The 19,268-nt window shown below is 38.1% G+C and overlaps 1 protein-coding gene across 1 annotated transcript; it reads left to right on the forward strand.

Annotated features, from left to right (window-relative positions):
* The first annotated feature begins 1,665 nt into the window (after positions 1 to 1,665).
* Positions 1,666 to 6,045, forward strand: LOC149104873 (RAD52 motif-containing protein 1-like). Its single transcript, XM_089271465.1, has 6 exons — positions 1,666 to 1,748; positions 2,736 to 2,878; positions 3,477 to 3,599; positions 3,839 to 3,918; positions 4,062 to 4,213; positions 5,062 to 6,045. The coding sequence occupies exons 3-6, from the start codon at positions 3,531 to 3,533 to the stop codon at positions 5,364 to 5,366; spliced, it is 606 nt and encodes a 201-aa protein (XP_089127591.1). The 5' UTR covers positions 1,666 to 1,748; positions 2,736 to 2,878; positions 3,477 to 3,530; the 3' UTR covers positions 5,367 to 6,045.
* The last annotated feature ends 13,223 nt before the right edge of the window (positions 6,046 to 19,268 follow it).

Genomic DNA, 19,268 nt, shown 5'->3' on the forward strand with positions numbered 1-19,268 from the left:
CTGCCTTTTTGAATTAAAAAAGCTTCCCTGGCCGTACGGATAGAGTCTCGGTTAGAAACGATTTTTTCGATGGGGATTAATTGCATGTCGTTAGCAGTGTGGTTAGGAGAGGACAGGAAATGTTCGGCGGCTGTAGTAGGTTTAGATTTGTTGTTAGGGTTATCTATGGTACGGCGGTGTTCATTAAATCGGTCTTTTAATCGTCGTTTCGTCTCTCCTATGTATTGTAAATTACAGCGGTTACATTGAATCATGTAGATGAGGTTTTTAGTGTCACAGGTCAGGTTGGATTTTATGGCGCGCGTTTCCCCGGTAGAAAAGAAGGTATATGTAGTAAGTCCGTGAGAAATGTAGGGACAAGTAGCACAGTTTTTGCCACAACGGAAAGAACCAGAAGTTGTGTCGGTTTTTGCTTTTGTATTCTTCATTTTATATGTAAAGCCGATTAGATCACTATTGATCCAACGTATACCAGCAGGATCATCGTTCCGGTTGCTTGCTTAAACATTTTATAGAAAATTGAAAACTGGCGCGAAGGCCCCGCCACGAGGCAGATTTAATAATTAACTAATCCAAGCGGTATGAAAAAAAAAGAAATAGAAGTGTTTGGTTTGAAACTTACTGTTTCCTGTAAGAAATATTCACTATTCCCGTTATAAGTTGGAACGCACACATGGCTATCTCTATGTACTCTTTTTTTCTTTTTTTTTTTTTCTAAATTTTGTTAATTTCTGCGGGTTACGTGCCGACAGTCACGCAACGCACATAAAGTCAAAAAGCAGATTGCGATCAAACGAGTATGTTTCAGAGAACAACACATTTTTTTGCTGCATACGATTGCATAAAAAAGGTCTGTTTTGAAAAACAGTGTCGGCTGCTGTTCTAAACCTTGTTAGTTCTTCACTGTTTGACCGACGCGACAGCGATAAACCTGAGAAGTTAAATATTTGTGTTTCACCGTTCGATCGACGCGACAACATAAACCAGAGAAGATAAACATCTCGCCCCATTGTGGCCATACAGCAATTCAGGTGATAACAATTGAGTTTTTAATTTCGAGGGGTCTGAGTGTTCGGGGTCTGAGGTTTCGGGGTCTGAGTTTTCGTGACACCCGTTTTTCCCGGCTTTCCCTAGACTACCTCCAAATTGTACGACCCCTTGCGAAGACTGGTGACGATCATATCGAAGAAAGCACCGAATATAATGAAGTAAGCACCGAACAAGGAAGTACCGAATATAATGGCCTTTGCACCGAATATAAGGAAGAGAGCACCGAATATAAGGAAGAGAGCACCGAATATAATAGTATTAGTACCCGTAATAATGAAGAAAACACCAAACAAAGTTAGAACCGAATATAACGAAGAAAGCACCGAATATAATAAAGACAGCACCGAATATAATGAAAAAAGCAACGAATATAACGAAGAAAGCACCGAATATAACGAGGGAAGCACCGAATATAATGGAATAAGCACCGAATATAATGAAGACAGCACCGCATATAAAGACATAAGCACCGAGTATAATGGAATAAGCACCGAGTATAATGAGTTAATCACCGAATATAATAACATAACTACTCAATATAATGACATAAGCACCCAATATAATAAAAAAAAAAGTATCATAAGACAGTTCTGGCGTTCCATAGTTTTCAATGATTCAGGTGAAACTGCTTAAAATATTTTCCCAGTTTGGATTGGTGTATGAAGTACAAGTGATCGATTCATCGGATAGTTCAGAAGGTAACTTATTTTTCTTCTTCTAATTTTGTGATTATGGAAACTCTTTTTAACGTCAGAACTGTGAACACTGAAGACTTGGATGCTTTAACAAATTGACGTCAGTTTTTTGTGTGTAAAATGTGTAGATGGAGTGGCCCTATACAGTAAGCCTATTAATTTTGTTAGGTGATTACATGATTTTGACTGCAACTTGCTCAGCATAAGTACTTGAAACTTAAAGGAGGCATTTCAGAGCCACCTTCAATGCCAGACAATTTTGAGGTTTTCACTCTATCAGCAACTGCTAAGTAATGGAAATGATAAACCCATTAAAGAATAATAAGTATAACATTGTTGCTAGAACCAGAAGCCTATCACCTGGTGTAGGTGATGTGCTTCTGCTAGAATTCATTACCAGTCTGTCAGTTTAAGTGTTTTGCCTTAGCTGAATCAGCTACAACCCTGGTCTAAACTAGCTGTGACAAAAACTATGTTGAAAAAAATATTATCATTTTTCCATTTGTACTGAGTAGATTCCAAAATGTCGTTAAATAGATGGAGCTTATACCCCTCCCCTGACTTGTAATGTTTGTAATCATGTGGTTTTGGTGGGGACGGGGATAACACAAGAACTTTATCCTTTGGTTTTCAGACCAAAACAACATTGAATGGAGGTAGTGAGGGGTGGGGGGGCTACAGTGTGGTTTGATTACATCATAGTATCACATGCAATTATTGACAATACTATCTCGACAGTTTTTTGCAGGGTTGTAGGACGGTGTAGCTAAGTGCATTGACCACTGTAAACATTCAACGTGTAAAATTGGTTTAAACTGTCTTAACAAGCCAACTTGGGATGATCCATTTTTAATCTGATTACTTCCCCACCATGCATGAGAAGGAACCTAATCAAGGCTGCATGTAATAAACTAAAGTAAAGTCAAAAAGTGATTATTAATTAACTGAGTGATTATCTAATAACATGAAAATTATCATTTTTGTCATCAGCTCCTGAGGAGTCCACTGTGAATTGTTCTGACCTGAACTACAGTTCTCTATATGCCTTTGTCAAGTTTTATTCAGCAAGGGCAGCAAAAAAGGCAAAAGAGAGAATAAGTGGAAAGAGACTTTTAGGAGGCCAACTTTTAAAGGTCAGTTTTAGTTTTCCCTTGTGGCAGAGTTCTCATGGTAATAATGTTCTTTATCAATTGTTGCATAATTTTTAGGCCAGGCTGGGGTTGCTTGAAAGGTGGATAGCACTATCCACTAGGTAAATCGCTATCCAGTAGATAAGTGTTAACAAAACAAACCACGCTATCCACTGGATAGTGATTCATCTGGTGGATAGTGTTATCCACCTTTCAAAGAATCCAGGCCAGAGGGCTTGAGTGTCCTGGACGTCAGATCAAGTTATTTGGGTTCGAGCCCTAGCCAGGGTCATTGTGTTGTATCCTTGAGCAAGACACTTAACTCTCACAGTGATTCCCTCTACCTAGATTAGATCTACATATACAAATGGGTACAGGTGATTTTAACGCCACAAGGGGTGGGGGTGGGTAAACCCTCTCATAGACATGCTGTCCCATTAGGGAGGTGTCAAAATACTCCTGGACACTTAATACTACAGAAACCAGGATGTGCTCTGCTGGTAATTGGACCTCTAGGTCCAATGCAGACTTTTTTACCTGTGTACGGTGTTATCTGAGTTAGCTTTAATTAAGAATTTATTGGTTAGCATTGTATATGCAGGTCCAGTTTGCTCAACGGAAAAAGTTCACAGAAGTTGTTTGACACCCTTTGTACATGGCAAAGTACACAGTGTTTGCTTATCATTACTTTGGATTTAATGGGTGGTCAACAAAAATTGTTCAGGTAATGGAATCTTCCTTTCTTCATTTTGTTATGGTCACTCAGGAATGGTGATTATTTATTTGTTTATTTGTCTTTGAGCTTTAAATACCATCATTAGATCTCTTGTTTAGGGTAGATTACCTAGTACATAATAGCTTTACTAATTACTGGCAACCAAAGTCAATTATCTGAATTTGTAAACTAAAGTCGTAGTTGATGTTAAAATTCTGATATATGATTTCTAAATTTTTGTGAATTAGGGTTTTCTGAGAGAACCTCAGTCAAGTCCAAACACTTCCATTTGGGTAATATGGGTCACCACAATGTGTCATCAGTGCAGGTACTTACTGTAACTCTTCACATTTAGTGACTTAAGAGGAGTGTAGCCACTTGCCTAGGTGAGGAGCCACTCCCCTTCATGCAACAGAAACATGGAAAAGAAATTGTTCCTCTCACAAGTTTTTACTATTGCACTTTTTGCAGCTTAGAGAGGCTAGAGAATAAAATTGATAACAGTGATTGTCAGGAAAAGAACAATTCTTTGTATAGATGTGTGGTTAGACTGGAGATTAAAGATTGTGAATTCTTTTGTGATGGCACTGGGCATGGTGTAGATCAAAACATGATAGAGCAAGGTTAGTACAGATTGATGGGCTGTCAAAGTGTCAACACTGATATTTTTAAATTCAAACAGTGGCTTGAGGATGTTCACATGAATTGTTTCTGTGCATCCTTACTGCGTAGGAAAATTCACACTCTACATCATCAAGTGTGTGCTAAGTAATAAAATGAACAATAACAGGGGAGATGGCCATTGCTATGGATTTAGCGATCTTGCACGTTCAGTGACCCCTATTTTTCTTTTGATAGATCACTTCCTCTACTGATTTTCTCTGTTTAGCAAAAAAAGAAAGAAAATCTATCAATTAAAAGTTTGAATTTTTTGCAAAATGCACCATCGAATTCTGTTCTTTTTAGTTCTTTGTTTATCTGTTGCGTGGTTTCAAATGCCTCTTGAAGGGTTAAGTTATGTTAGCAACATTTGGAATTATTTATGCAACAGACCCACTTTTACGAAATATGACTAATATCATTTACCTCCGTTGACTCACCTTCGATATTTAAGACCATGTGGACCATCTGTAAACCATGCTGAATTATGTACGCCAATTTGTCACATGCTTTGACTCTGAAATGAAGTTGCTGACTCCCAAGTTTTTTTTGCATTTTTGACACAGGTAACTCATTATCTGACTGCAGTAAAAATTTTAAAAAAATCTGTTTACTGGAAATGTTCGTGCGAACGTCCTTAAGCAATGGTATCATAATCTGTCAATAGAGCAATTGTGAGAGTCTTCCATGTGGAAAGAAATTTGTGTCCAATAGCCCAAGGCTAGTAGATTTCTTTTTGAAACTTTTTGAGGAAATAAATATTATGTGACTTTTCAACTTTCAAATTCTTTGTAAATTTTATGGTTCACAGAAAAAGACCCTGCCAAAAGACTTGAATTGCTTGGATATGCCAAGAAACTGGCCCACAGACATGCATATGAAAATGCATTTAGAAGAGTGACTATTATATCTTTGGACAATGGCAAAGTTGGAGTAGAGATAAACCAACAAGACATGCCTGATTGCAGTTTTGATGAGCCTGTAGAGGATGGAATAGTTCATGTAAGCCACATTGAAGAAATGCCTGTCAGTGATTCAGATGAGGAATACAATACACCATTAGAACTTCAGAATACAAGCAACTCTTCACTTGCTTGTAATGGTGCTGAAAGCTGAAATTGCACTTAATGAACCTGGAGAGGAAGGAACAGTTCTTGTAAACAATAGTGAAGAAATGCCTGTCAGTGATTCAGATGAGGAATACAATACACCATAAATGATTAGAACTTCAGAATACAAGTAACTCTTCACTTGCTTGTCATAGTGTTGAAAGCTGAAATTGAACTTAATGAACCTGGAGAGGAAGGAACAGTTCTTGTAAACAATAGTGAAGAAATGCCTGTCAGTGATTCAGATGAGGAATACAATACACCAATAGAACTTCAGAATACAAGTAACTCTTCACTTGCTTGTAATGGTGTTGAAAGCTGAAATTGTACTTAATGAACCTGCAGAGTATGGAATAGTTCATGTAATCCATATTGAAGAAATGCCTGTCAGTGATTCAGATGAGAAACACAATACACAATTAGAACTTCAGAATACAAGGAACTCTTCACTTGCTTGTAATGGTGTTGAAAGCTGAAATTGCACTTAATGAACCTGGAGAGGAAGGAACAGTTCATGTAAACCATATTGAAGAAATGCCTGTCAGTGATTCAGATCTCCTATTTTTGATTCCAGTTTGAACTGTAAACCATACTTACACGAATTGAGCAAGAAAGTTTCAAGAGGTATTGGAGTATTATCTAAAATTAGATATTATGTAAACAGGAATAAATTATTACATCAATTATATTATTCACTTATTTACCCCTTCCTCACCTATGATTTATCAATTTGGGGCAATACTTATAATTCTACTCTTAAATCTTTAGTAATTCTTCAAAAGAGGGCTATACGTATTATAACTTTCTTGAAACCAGATGAACACTCTGAGCCTCTTTTTAAGGAATTAGAGATTGTTAAATTAACTGATCTTGTTGTCCTTCACAATGCACTTTTCATGCGTCACTATTACTATAATCTTCTTCCATCTTCTTTTGAAAATTTTTTTTTTTAGACTGTATTGGGTCAAAATTTTACCTCATTAGCATATGGTAAGACATTTAGATTGTCTCTTTTAAGATTGATAGAGTACAGTGAACGTGCATTTTTTCTTTAAATATTCGTGGCTACTGTTGCTGGGCAACAGTAGCCATAATGTTATTAAATGTTTTATTCATGTGAAAAATAAATTTCGAGGAAAAATCCGGTACTTTCCAGGAATGCAATAATGTTACAACACCTTATTATCCAATTTTCGCTCTATTATCTGTCATCTAGTCGCTTACGGGAGGTTAAAAACGAAAGAAAATTTCAGACTTTTAGCTCCAAAAGTGGTCGCGGTTGCTTACCAGAGGTGGTCACTTACAAGAGGTTCCAAATATAGTGATTTGACTGGGAAACTTTTGGTAATTTGGAAAGCTGGTTGCCGAGAAGAGGTGGTCACTTATGAGAGGTGTTTGCAACCGGAGGTTCCTCTGTATTTATTTAAATCAACAATTAAATGGACACTCAGGATAATTTTGCTGCGTTTTTGGTCAAAACATCATTGTATATCTGTCTCTAGACCTGGCTATACTTAAGGAAATCCAAACCTCCTGGGGGGGGGGGGGGGGGCACTTGCAAATAAAGAGGATGGGGGTGATCTTCTGAAATTTTGATAAGAACCCCTAAGAGGTACCAAGATCCTGTTTTGTGGGCGTGGCTTAAATGTTTTTCACCCCTAAGAGGTACTAATTCTAAAACAACATATTATCTCTTGTTGTATAATTTTCGGATCAATACAACAAAAGGTACGGCAAAAGCTACCGCTGTGGACCGTTTGAGGCTGAACACAATTGAGGTACCAAAACCGCTTCTTTAGCCCCTAAAAGATACGATGAGCAACCCCGTCCTTTTTATTTGAAAGTTCGAACGCTTTGATACACAGACGAGATGAAGCGCAGATTGAAGAAATTATACAAAAATCGAAGAAGTTAAACATTTAGCCAGGGCCATGTAATAGGAAATCAACTAATAGCGAGGCGTGATAAAAATACGGTTTTGCTTTCGACTCGCGTCAGTCACTTCTGTCATTTGAAGGCGTTTTGTGTTTTACGCCTTCTGGTCGGGCGAAAATTGGGGCGAGAGCAGAAAATCGACGGAGCGGGTGCTGGTGGGGCGAGTGAGAGACTGCGGAAATGTTGTTCATTGATGCTCAGTAAATGCTACGACGGCGCTACGAAGGCGATATGACATGTCTGTGTGATCAATGTTTGGTAGTCTAGGATCATTCTTTCAAAAAATCGGCCAGAAATGGTAATGGTCAATAGCCTGCAACGTTCTTTCCCGAGGTAAGAAGTGTTTGAAGTCTTTAGGGTATTTGTACTTTATTTGTATTTGTACTCAGCTCGTATTTATAACGCACGCTTGTTAAATAGCATACGCAGCAAATTGCATTCCAGAATCTTAGATGTTAGATGTTGAGGCTGTTTGAAGGCCTGAGAGATCACAAGCCTCATGAAACAAAAGTTATTAACGTAAGTTAAGCTCGTGTAGCACATATCTGCTCGCTGCAGATGAATTTTGTTATTTTCCCTGCACAGTCATGATCACCCTGGGTGCTGGGTACATAAACTTAACTTACCCAAGTATTAGAACTACCTTGTATTATGTGTTGTTTACTTTAAAAACACATGAAGCTAAAACTGAAAAACTAAGTTAGGGTTGATCCACACTGAGAACAAAACGTTTTGTGTCAAAGTTTAACAAACAAACCTGTCAACTCATAACTTGTAGATGGTTTGTCTAGCCACAGGCGGCCCAGACGTTGTATACGATTAATACGTGAGATTATGCTGTTGGCGATTGCGTTACAATTTTAGCCGTTTATAAGACAATGTATGAGAATGCTTCGAAAATTACCCTAAATGCTACGTGTAGAAAATAATTTGAATAAAATGGCTTACCTTATGTTTGTATTCCGTTGTTTTGATGTCTCTGGGTTCCTGGAGGTGGTTTAGAGCCATTTAGGCAAGTTTTACTTTCTGGCGGTTTGCTTCCCCTAAAGAGAAATGAAAGGCGGACGACCCACTGACCCGACAAACGTCGGCATCATGTTTCAGTTAGGCTTTGTGTTTTCCACAATAAAAGACACGTTAAAAGGTTTAAGTGAGAATTTTTCTAAGCAAAAAAAAAACTAGCTGTGAAATTGACAAGGTAAGAAAACTATCAAAGCACAAACGCGTAGCGAAAAATTTGTTTGTATGGAATTTTTTTTGTATGATTTCATCCAACTTGCATCAGCTATAATCAATCAACGTTTAAAAGAATTTTATAGCAAATAAAGCATGATACAAGAGTTGATAGGACGTGTTTCTCGTTTAAACAAATGAGGCATTACACAGGTTTGTGGCAAGCGTATATTTAATGACTCTTATCTTTGTTTTATCTTCTGTCAGTACTATAATAATTACTGTTAAATACTTACGGGAAGATTAAAAAATTATCAGATACCCCGCACCACCCTATTACCCGCAGCAACGGTAGTTTACTGAAAAATTAACGCATTACCCGCGGGTAATCTGCCAGAAATTACGGTAATAGCTTGACAGATGCATGCAACCTTGGTTTATAGTGTCCTTCTTTGATATTGGACACAAGTGTTATGGTCAATTGACACCTGTCAAAACAAGGTATCTGCTGACTGGTATCATGTGACCATATCGTGGGCTGAAGTTTAGATCTCATCAAGGTCACGTATTTTCTTTTAAAGTTGACCGCTGACCAATTGCTGGTTTTCCATTGGATCGTGGGCTCATGTTGAGTAAACTTGTTGTAATCAGGGTGCGGATGTTCAGAGGCTGGTTAACGCTAACCCAGGATTGAAAGTTAACTGAAATTAAATTTTTCTTGTACACAAATGTTTTTCACTGCTTTTGTTTTGTGTAGTTTGAGATTAATCAGATTTGGAGGGGGTCCTAGGTCTTAGTTTTTGAAATTCAGAGGGGGTCTCAAGTCTTACATGTACTTTTTGAAATTTGCAGGGGGTCTAAGGTCTTAGTTTTTGAGATTCAGAGGGGGTCTTAGGTCTTAGTTTTTGAGATTCAGAGGGGGTCTTAGGTCTTAGTTTTTGAAATTTGGAGGGGGTCTTCTAAGGTCTTAGTTTTTAATGTGGAAAAATATTTATATTTTCCAAGTTGTAGTGGTGGGTTTATTTCACTTCATCACTCCTTCACTGGGTCACTTCCTGTTAGACATTTGGAATCATGGGGGAACTACCATATGAACAGGTTAGGGATGCTTGTAAGAAAATTTGAATTTAACTCCTGAAGAAGACTAATTTGGGCATTGCTCGAGCTTCAGTAGACCCCAAAGAGATACCACTTAGAATGGAATAGGTTCGATTACTAGCCACTGTTCAAGAGAGGATCCCACGCGCACTTGTAGACCCGACTCACGTACTCGAGAGATCAGCAAAAAACAAATGAGAGCTTTTTAGGTTTTAGGTTTTGAGACACCCCTTTTTGTACGCATTATTTGCGGGTGTCTCTGCACTGAGCATGGATTACCTCTCTTTATTTAATTTGATTTCAACAACCAGTGAGGATAATTTATAAATATGTGACGGCTTGTTATTAAAACAAACAGTGCAGTGCATTTACGTGTGTCAGAGCCACGGTCTGTCAGCTGAGCTGTCTCTAGGTTAAGTTTTAACATGTTATTCAAGGGCAAAAAAACCACAGGGAAGTCAAGCTGACTGGTTATGAGTCAGATAGGAGGTAGTGACAGTGGCTGAGTGGTTGGGGCACTAGACTAGCTGCAGTTGTTTCTCTTTAGACCTGAGTTCAGCTCCTTCATGGCAGTTGTAAATAGCCAGCTGATAAAATTTATGATCAAAAACTAATAATTGAAATGACTGTAATTTGATAATCTGGGACCGTGATAATTAGACACATTAAAGGATAGGGATATTAGCTATTTCTTGATTTTTTGTCTTATTTGTCCTTCACCCACCATCAGATGTATAAGTACCATTTGCAAAATATTTCTTGATTTTTTTTCTTTTAGTTTCTACTAGACCTTTCCTTGGTTGATTTTCTACTTACACAGCCCTTAACTTCTTATTGGTTGTCATAGAACATCGGATCAGAAACTTAATGAGACTTGAGTATATTTGGTCATGGCTAACTTCAAGCGTATGCTACACATTCAGATATATTTCCATAACAGAAGCACAATTGTATCCTTCACCTTACTTGCAAATGCTTGTTTCACACATTGCAGTCTCTTGCTGACATATTTGTGAGATGTCCATTAATTGTTTTGCTGCCATGTGCATGTACTATACAAGAAAAAGAAAAAAATCCAGTAATTAGCATAATAGCTGTCATAGTGAAAAACTACTTGACTTTATGTAAAGTGAATGTGAGGGAATTTATAGGATATTTTAAGAAAATTAATGGATGGGAAAAGTTAAAAATCTTTGTTTTAAGTGATTACTGCTGAAACTAAATTTCTCTTAAAAAAAACGACAACAACAACAACAACAACAACAAAACAAAACAAAACAAAAAAACTTGCTAAGTACAATATCAATGTTTCAAACTTGGTAATTGTAATAACTGGGTGCCGGTGGATTGGGTAACTAACCTAACATTGGGGGGGGGGGGGGGGGGAGGGTAGCACTGTTCTCAGCAGGTGCTAAGAGATATGCCTGTGATCATATGAGTTATGTGTCAAATTCAGATTTGAACCATGATGTACCTAATGGCATACTTACACAGACATGTTGCTTAGTCTTTGGTTTTAATTTTTGGCATCCAACTGTTTCCAAAAACAGTGAGGGAAAATTATATTTCATGCAAGACTGAAATTGATTGTATTAAATAAATTAATTTTTCTTCTCCCTGTTGACCTATGCGGTACTAAAAAAAGATGGAAATTATTGATGGTAACCAACATGCATGTAGGTTGGGGGAGGGGGGGAGACAGTGGGGCATGAACTTTCCACTACCCATTACCTTAAATCTCCAGACCTTGCACCTTCCTTAGTTGTTGTTATAACCAGGTGTTAAATTTGTGTCAAAAAAGTATCTCAAAGGACCTCACAAAATACTTCACTTCATGTTCCATTACCTTCAGTTGGGAATAATAATTCTCCCATTGTCTCTTTTCATGCCTTCTTTAGAGTTTCCACTCGATTTTCTGCTTGTTTGTGGCTGTAAGCTCACCCTTACTTTTTACTTCAGATTTATATATGCAGCCATTAATGGGAGAAGTGGCTGTACTGGGAATTTGGAGATCCAGCATGTGTTTTGAGGGCATAAACAATTAAGGCCGGGAGCCTGTTTTAAGCTTTAAAATTGATACATACTTCAGTGTGTGTCATTGACGTACAATGCATGTGCTTGAAAGTTTGGTAGGATAGTTTGAAAGAAGCTAATAAGAGTTACTTGAGATATGGCTTAGAGTGACCCTGAACTTTTCTAGTTCATCTGGCCTGGGTAATGTTCGATAATGCTTATATCCACTGGATAAATCATTATCCAGCAGATAAGTGTCAGCAAAACAAACCGTGCTATCCACTGGATAGGGATTTATCTTGTGGATAGTGTTATACAGCCTTCCAACAAATGGGGCAGTGTTCAATAAATGAATTGCCAATAGGAATGATGAAAGAGTTTGATGTTGCTTGTACCATAAAATGTGCATTATATTGATACACACTAGTCTTACAGTTACCGAGTTTGATAGGATGGCTTTGCTATATAGCTAAGTGAACCCTGTATTAAGCAGACACCCATGGGACAGTCACTAGTGTCCGCTTAATACAGGGTACGTGTCCGCTCTAAACAGGTTCTAATATTAAGATTAGTGCAATGATACACTGTAATTAATTGTTAATCCTTTTGTAACACAGCGTAAGACAGTGTAAGATCAAAGACTGTTCCAAGCACAATGTTCAGTCAGTCAATGCATCAATCTGGAATAATCTACTCAGGTTTAAAATGACATTGCCGAACAAATTATGTTAAGGGAGTAAGCTGAGCTTTTAGAAGTAAAAAGCCCTTGAAGTGTTCGCTTATTGCACTGGTTTTGTGAAACAAAACGGCTTAATAATATTTGTGTCAGCTGCATCCGCTTAACAGAGGTGTCCTCTGAATGCAGGTTTCTTTTACAGTAAATGTTGGGAGAAAATTTAGGGACCCCAAGCTGGTGTCCACTTACTAGAGGGAGTGCACTTAAGATAGGGTCTGCTTAACACAGGTTAACGCCCAAGTCGCTAGTGGAGGGAAGGTGCCTACAAAGCCCGGGGGCTGCAACCGCAGTCACATCCCCAAGGCGTTAGAACACCCGACTGGCGTGCCCAACCTGCAACCAAGCCACGAGCCCCCCGCGCCAAGCCCCCTACAGGCACCCGTCACACTCAAGCCAGATGGCATTGGGGGAAAAAAAATGCTGAAAAGAGGGGGGGGGGGGGGGGGAATAGGGAGGGAACGCCGAGAACTGCTAAACTATAATTCAATCCACAACGCCACACTAACAGAGCGATGAACACACTGCGAGCACATGGGATGACAACACATGTACTAACCAAAAATACCGCTGGACAATTTCAGCCCCAGGGCTCTCACGACCATATGACTGTTGTAAACGCTACAGAACACACCAAACACTAAACAAACGCTGACAGATGGCCAAGGCACTAACAAACGCCTACAAAACGCTACTGACCAGACTCGCTCCTGGTCATAAACTATGTAAAATTTCATTCAACTATATCAAACGCTACACAACGCACCAAACGCTAACCAAACGCTAACCAAACGCTCACAGACGGCCAAAACACTAACAACCGCCTATAAAAATGCTACTGACCAGACTAGTTCCTAGTCGTTAACTATGTTAAATTTCATTTAACTATATTTTCATACTCGCAATAAAGATACTATAAAGCTCCCCAAAATCCAATACAATTGGGGAAAACAACGTTCACGGTACCACTGTTTCAAAGACTTCAATGAGTTAGAGAGAACTGTAAGAAACTCAGCAAGTTTGCCAATTTTTAAGAAGTGTCTTTTTTCTGCTTTTTATAATTAATTTTTTTTTTCTTTTTAATCTCTGTAGTGTATATGTTGTAAATATTTATTTATTTCGGTTTTAGCTCTAATTTATAGATTTTAATTGTATCATTATATAGTATATATCTAGTATTAGGACCTCTATGTAAACCACTTTTAGTGATGGAGCTTCCTAATAAAAGATTGTTACTACTGTAGCTGTGTTACATGTATAAAAGGAAATGACTGAACTTTACTCATGACAGCAGGCCAAAATATGAGCAGGGGTAAATTGCCACAGCCTGAAGGTGGTCATAATGATGGGGTTGAATGGAGTTACACTGTTGTCAACAGTTAAACTTGGTGGTAAATATAATTCAGGCAGCCAAACTGAACAGGTGTTTACCGTAGTGAGTTTGAACATGATCATTAAATAAAACTTGTGAAATTTATGAATATGCAATTTTTGTTGTTCAAACTTAAAAGCAAGCAATCAAAAGATGTGATCAGTTGGTGTCGTGCTGTTTTCAAAATTATACAGAAGGGGCTTTTTGTATTAAAAATTACAGAATGCATAATTGGTATTAATCTGAGGTTTGCAGCCCGTTCATGTGAGCGGAATAGTTATTCATTGGATTCATTTGTTTGGAAGTAGCAATGAATTTTACAAGTAGATAAGTAGAGAATACTCACTGTTTGCATTGTACTTCTAGGTGAAAGTACTTAACAGTTGCAGCTGTACAACAGTTTTATCCTAAGGCTAAATTCGGATGTGCTGTCTACTGAGGGAAGCCAGGAAAAGTCCTTTCAGGGAAGTTAGGACATAACATGTGTGAAGTGTTACTATTGGGTGAGTGCTCACGGTGTTTGTTGTAATTATGTTGTTAAGTTTGTAGGATCTTTAATTATTACACAATGTATCTTTCAAATTTAGTAATTCAGTTTAAACGGTTAAGGTTGTTATGAGTTAGGGTTCAATTGTATGCTTTGTTGTATGATATGCCACTATTATCTACTAATTAAGCAAAGGAAGCTAAAAATTGAGCCACTGGAAAAACAAAGCACAACAGAAGATGTTTTACATTCTTGAAAGTAGTACGGGTGGTGAGGTGGCTGATGGTAAGTGAGTTGGGGCTGGATGGTCCATGTTAAGTGGTCAGGGACATTTTGTTGTTCTTAGTCAAGATAGTTTGCCGTCACAACACCTCTTGATACAAGGAGGACTGGATGCAAGGGTGTACATGTATATGTTGTAGTTTAAACATAATGTATTTTAGGTAAGAATGTCTTAAGCCAGGTTATTTTGTTTTAACTTAGTTTAGATTTTGCAAATAACTTTATTTATTTCTTCATGTTTGGGGGTTTCTTAAAAAAGAATAACATGCACACCACCCACCTCCCTGACTGTCCCTAACCCTACCCTACCCCTAAGGGGACACCAACAATAAAAAGGATAGGGTTAACGCTGTTCATTGAAAACTTTGAAAAGAATCCCTAAGAGGTACCAAGATCCTCATCGTTTTTATATGAAAGTCCACCCAGTACCCTACCCAGCCAGGATCCCATTTTAACCCCCACTTTTTTACTTTGTACTCACCTAGATTCACCCAATCTCTGACTTTGTAGTCCACTTTCATCTCCACTTGGCTATGCAAGCAATCATTACACATTTTTGAATATTTAAAGGCCTAATAAGTTATTGGTTTCCAGACTCCCCCAACCCCTTTGACGAAAATTAGACTAGTTTGAAATCATCCTGACCAAAAAAAAGCATTTTTAACTACAACATATATACATGTGTACCAGTCTGCTTGGTGAACTGTGGAACTGTTGGGCACTTTGGATAACTGCCTTTGGGGAAGCAGTTACCTGTTGTGGACTAGTGTCCAACTCTAAGAAGAGTACCGGTAATGTTGTTTAAGGGGACTGTGATGCAGTGTAAACTACAGTAGCTCGGGGCCTGCTGGTGAACTGTGAAACTGTTGGGCACTTTGAATAACTGCCATGGCTTTTCGCTTTGCTCCTCCATTTTGGTAGCTGTAGGAAAAACTCTCTTTCTTTTGCTGTTTTCTACAAATCTTAGTAATTTCCGTAATTTTCAGTGATTAAGTAAAATATGATAAGATATCTAGCCCCCGTTGTCCTTCAAGTTTTGAATTTAGCTTTTAAATTGTTCCTGAACAGGTGCTTCTTCTGTTGGAAAAACATATTTGTTAAATAGATATTTAGAAGGACCAGCTGGTTTCAGTCATCATACTCCGCCCACTACTGACGGTGAGATGCATGTTTAGTTCTAAACAGCATTATTTAAATTGAGTAAGTTTAATTATTACATGACCAAGTTAGTCCAGTCAAGGCCAATAACCAAAACTAACCAATTAGATTGCTTTATTGCTGTTCCATATTTTCGCTTATGGCTTATCTGTTTATAGGAAATAACTTACATGTCAGAGCTTGTTAATCGTTTTCTTCCAACTTTTCCCCGTTTTGCCTCGCGCTTACGTGACCAGAGTCACGTGGACACGAGGATATGGAGGGTTTTTGCTGTATTCCTGTGTAAGGATTCTTCCCATTCCGATCCTAACGAAGATTCCTGTGTAAGGATTTTTCGCAGTTCTGATTGTATTCTGTTTTCTTGACATTCTATTAACAGCATGAAAGCATATCATCGCATCACGCTACTTGGGTTAAACTCAGAAGTAGGTCAAATCACTCTAGACAAATCACACGGAACTGATTCGCGTTGACTGGTTTTTGACTCTTCTGTATCATTTGAATCCGTGAAATGAATTCGAGCAAATAACAACATATTTAAGTTTAAAGTTGGCTTTAATTACAGAGCCACGTAAAGGTCCCTGAAATGGAATCTATTTTAGAAAACCCTTTTTAGTGCAGAGTGCACTTTTGGGATGGTTATGGGAGCTGCCTGCCGCTAAGGAACTAAGGCACTATGGCGCTAAGGTGTAAACTTTAATGTTTGTTTAATTAATTAATTTCAATTAATTAATTAGTCTAGAGGCAAGGAATTAGTGGGGGTAGGGTGGGAAAGGTACATGTGTACTCTACGTAAAACACATTTCATCGCCGTCACTTAGCTTTGAACATCGCAAAGCTATATATTTGTTTCAGGTAACCCCTTGCTCTCCTTGTGGTACCATTCTCCTTAGAACAAAACTTATTTGTCCTAAACGCATGCGTAGATTAGTTAGCGTTCGTGGCTTCTATATTAGGTGAAGGACACATTGCATACGGACGCATGCGTTCTAGCATCGCTAGTGTTATACACTATCTTTCCATGCGGTATTTTATATATCATGTCATGTGTCCAAGGACGGCAGTTATTTTTCAGGTAGCGCCAATTGTCCCTTTTTATTGCAAAAGGGAAACGTTACTGTGGCTGCGTAGCTTTTAGAATTACACACGGGTCGGTTCAACAAATATCATCTGCTGTTTTCAATCTACAATAGTGTACTTGTCAGGGTTCAAATGTATTGCTTCTCCTTAGCGGCTTGTTTATTTCTTGCCTTAATTGTGTCTGTAAGGGAGACCAAAAAGTTCCCAAGTTAGTGGCTTTAATACTCCGCAAACTGTAAATTTGTAACAAAAGAAACTAGGAAAATGCTCAAATATAGCTGCAGACGCCGTGGCACCTAATGAAAGCGCAAATTGATTTAATCAGTCTTTTGGGAGACTCATTCATATGGGTCAAGTAGCGCTGTTTATCTTCAATACTTTTCGTTGAAATGCTTCTCACCCATCAATATCGTTGTGTGTTTATTTTGAATTGTTTTATTGTTAACAACAAAGTGGCAACAGAAAAAGAAAGTGGTATTTTGTGACTATCTGATAATTCGATCCTTGAATGCACGGACATTTCTGAACGAGTTCTTGTGAACTCCTTGGTGCTCCGTGGGTAAACAAATTACATTTACATTTACATTTACATTTTTTTTACATTTAAATTAGTTCTTGTTCATCGGTAAGAATTTGCATTTTTAGTAAAACAACATCGTTTCTGTTCCGTTTCTTCATCACCACATCAGATATTTAACTTTCTTTCATTTATCTCCAAAAAACAAGGACATCTTCCGTATGTTTTGGAGAAAACAAGGGTTTCATATTACATGCCTTTGCGAGGAAAACAAAAGTATCAAGTTACAAAGTTGGCGTGAAGAGCTAAATTGTCACGTTTGCTGCTTCAGCGTATTATTGAATTTAAAATGAACGAAAATCAACGTAAAACACCAGTAGTAATTAATTTGTGCGTAAGTTTTGGACCTTGAATGAAAATACAACCTTGAAACATACACACTGCAAAGGGGAAAAGCCGTAGCAGACTACCAAGGTAGACACAAACCGGAAGTGAACCGAGCAGGGGTGAGTACTTATGGGACTACTGTACCAGAGCTATCAATTACGCTCTGCACTAACTGAGATTGTCTCACGAGTTGATAAAGGGTCGTAAAAGCTGAAGTCTCAAAAAACTAAATACCACTCTAACATGAAAAAAAGTCTAGAGATGGAAATGAGCCGATTCAAAACTATCATATAATGCGCACTTTCTGAAAATAGGCAAACAGGTGTAAAACAAAACAAAACAAAACAAAAAATAACTGTCAATAAGGGCCAGATTGTGTCAGATCGAATTGTGTTCGTAAAACTACCGGAAGTGAAAATGCGCTCCTGTTTACTTCAGCTAGCGTTACACTTGCAGGAGTAACTGCAGAATACCCTGCCACATCGAGCCCTTCACTGAAAATGGGTGACTACGGGTATGCGCAATTTATTTGTAACGTGAATAAATTATATACTTCAGTTTGAATTAATGAGACATTCTGCCGTGAAGTCCGCTTAAATTGCACTTGTTTGGTTTGGTAGTGGATTTCCTCGCACTCTAAAACAAGTGACACGAGGCTGCCCAAAGGGCCTTTGATTTTCAGTCGTTTAGTGTCTATATTACCTTTCGAGGTTTTTTCTAAACAACTAGACACTCTAAGAGCGTTTACTCGGGCTTCGTACCACAGTATCAAATCGTACCATACGAAAACGCGTATTGGACATAATAAAAGCAAATTAAAGAATCAGGATATTTTAGCACACGAGTTCCGCTTAGATATTTACTATTCAAGTTGCTTCGTTGAGTATCCTCCTCATCCTATCGCAAGTTGTGAGTTTAAACCATTTTGGTTCAAGAATGAAGCACAGCTGTCTACCCATTGATTGGCAAGTTGTTTGCAAAGAATTTTCGAGGTCTTTTTACAATTTATGGCGATTACTTTGCTCATGCTAGCAGACATTGTACGAAGTTTGTTTGCTGGTCGTGGCGATCCGGGTAAATTGTGTAGCTGAACATCTTTGCCGTGTTGGGATCTTAAACCCTTTTCAAGAGTCATATCTCCTTTGGAGAGCGAATAATCCCTTTCGAGAGAGCCAAAACGAATCATGATAAACTCCTTCGCGAAAACAACAGTCCTGTGACTAGGCTCAAATTGCATTGCACATAATTTGCATAAACTTTCAAGTTGTGTATTTTGCCCGGGGTATTTTGCGGATAACTTCCCAGAATTTGCGACCCTTAACACAGTTTATGAAGAAATATTCAAGCTACATATTTTTATTGAATCAAGGCAGGAGTATTTTTAAAAAGGACTCTCATTTATAAAGGAAGATGCGGCATTCTGTTTTGCTATTTATTTTGGTTTCATGCTCGTCTAGTTCATGTCACGCAACATGATTTTCTTTTGGAGTCAGACAAAGTTTTTCTTAAAGAATTGGCGATTGCTAAGACTGCTAAATATATTTGAACTACTGGTGAAATAACTGGCTAAACTAACGTCAATGCAGATTTTCCTTAGGACTTGGCAAGAACATTGGTTCGTCAATAATCCTGCACAATTCCCCGCACAATCGAAGGTTTAATTCTCTCGCACAA

The sequence above is a fragment of the Orbicella faveolata genome, unplaced genomic scaffold (assembly GCF_042242905.1).
Source record: "Orbicella faveolata isolate gen_17 unplaced genomic scaffold, um_ofav_v1 contig_34, whole genome shotgun sequence".
Classification (NCBI taxonomy): Eukaryota; Metazoa; Cnidaria; class Anthozoa; order Scleractinia; family Merulinidae; genus Orbicella; species Orbicella faveolata.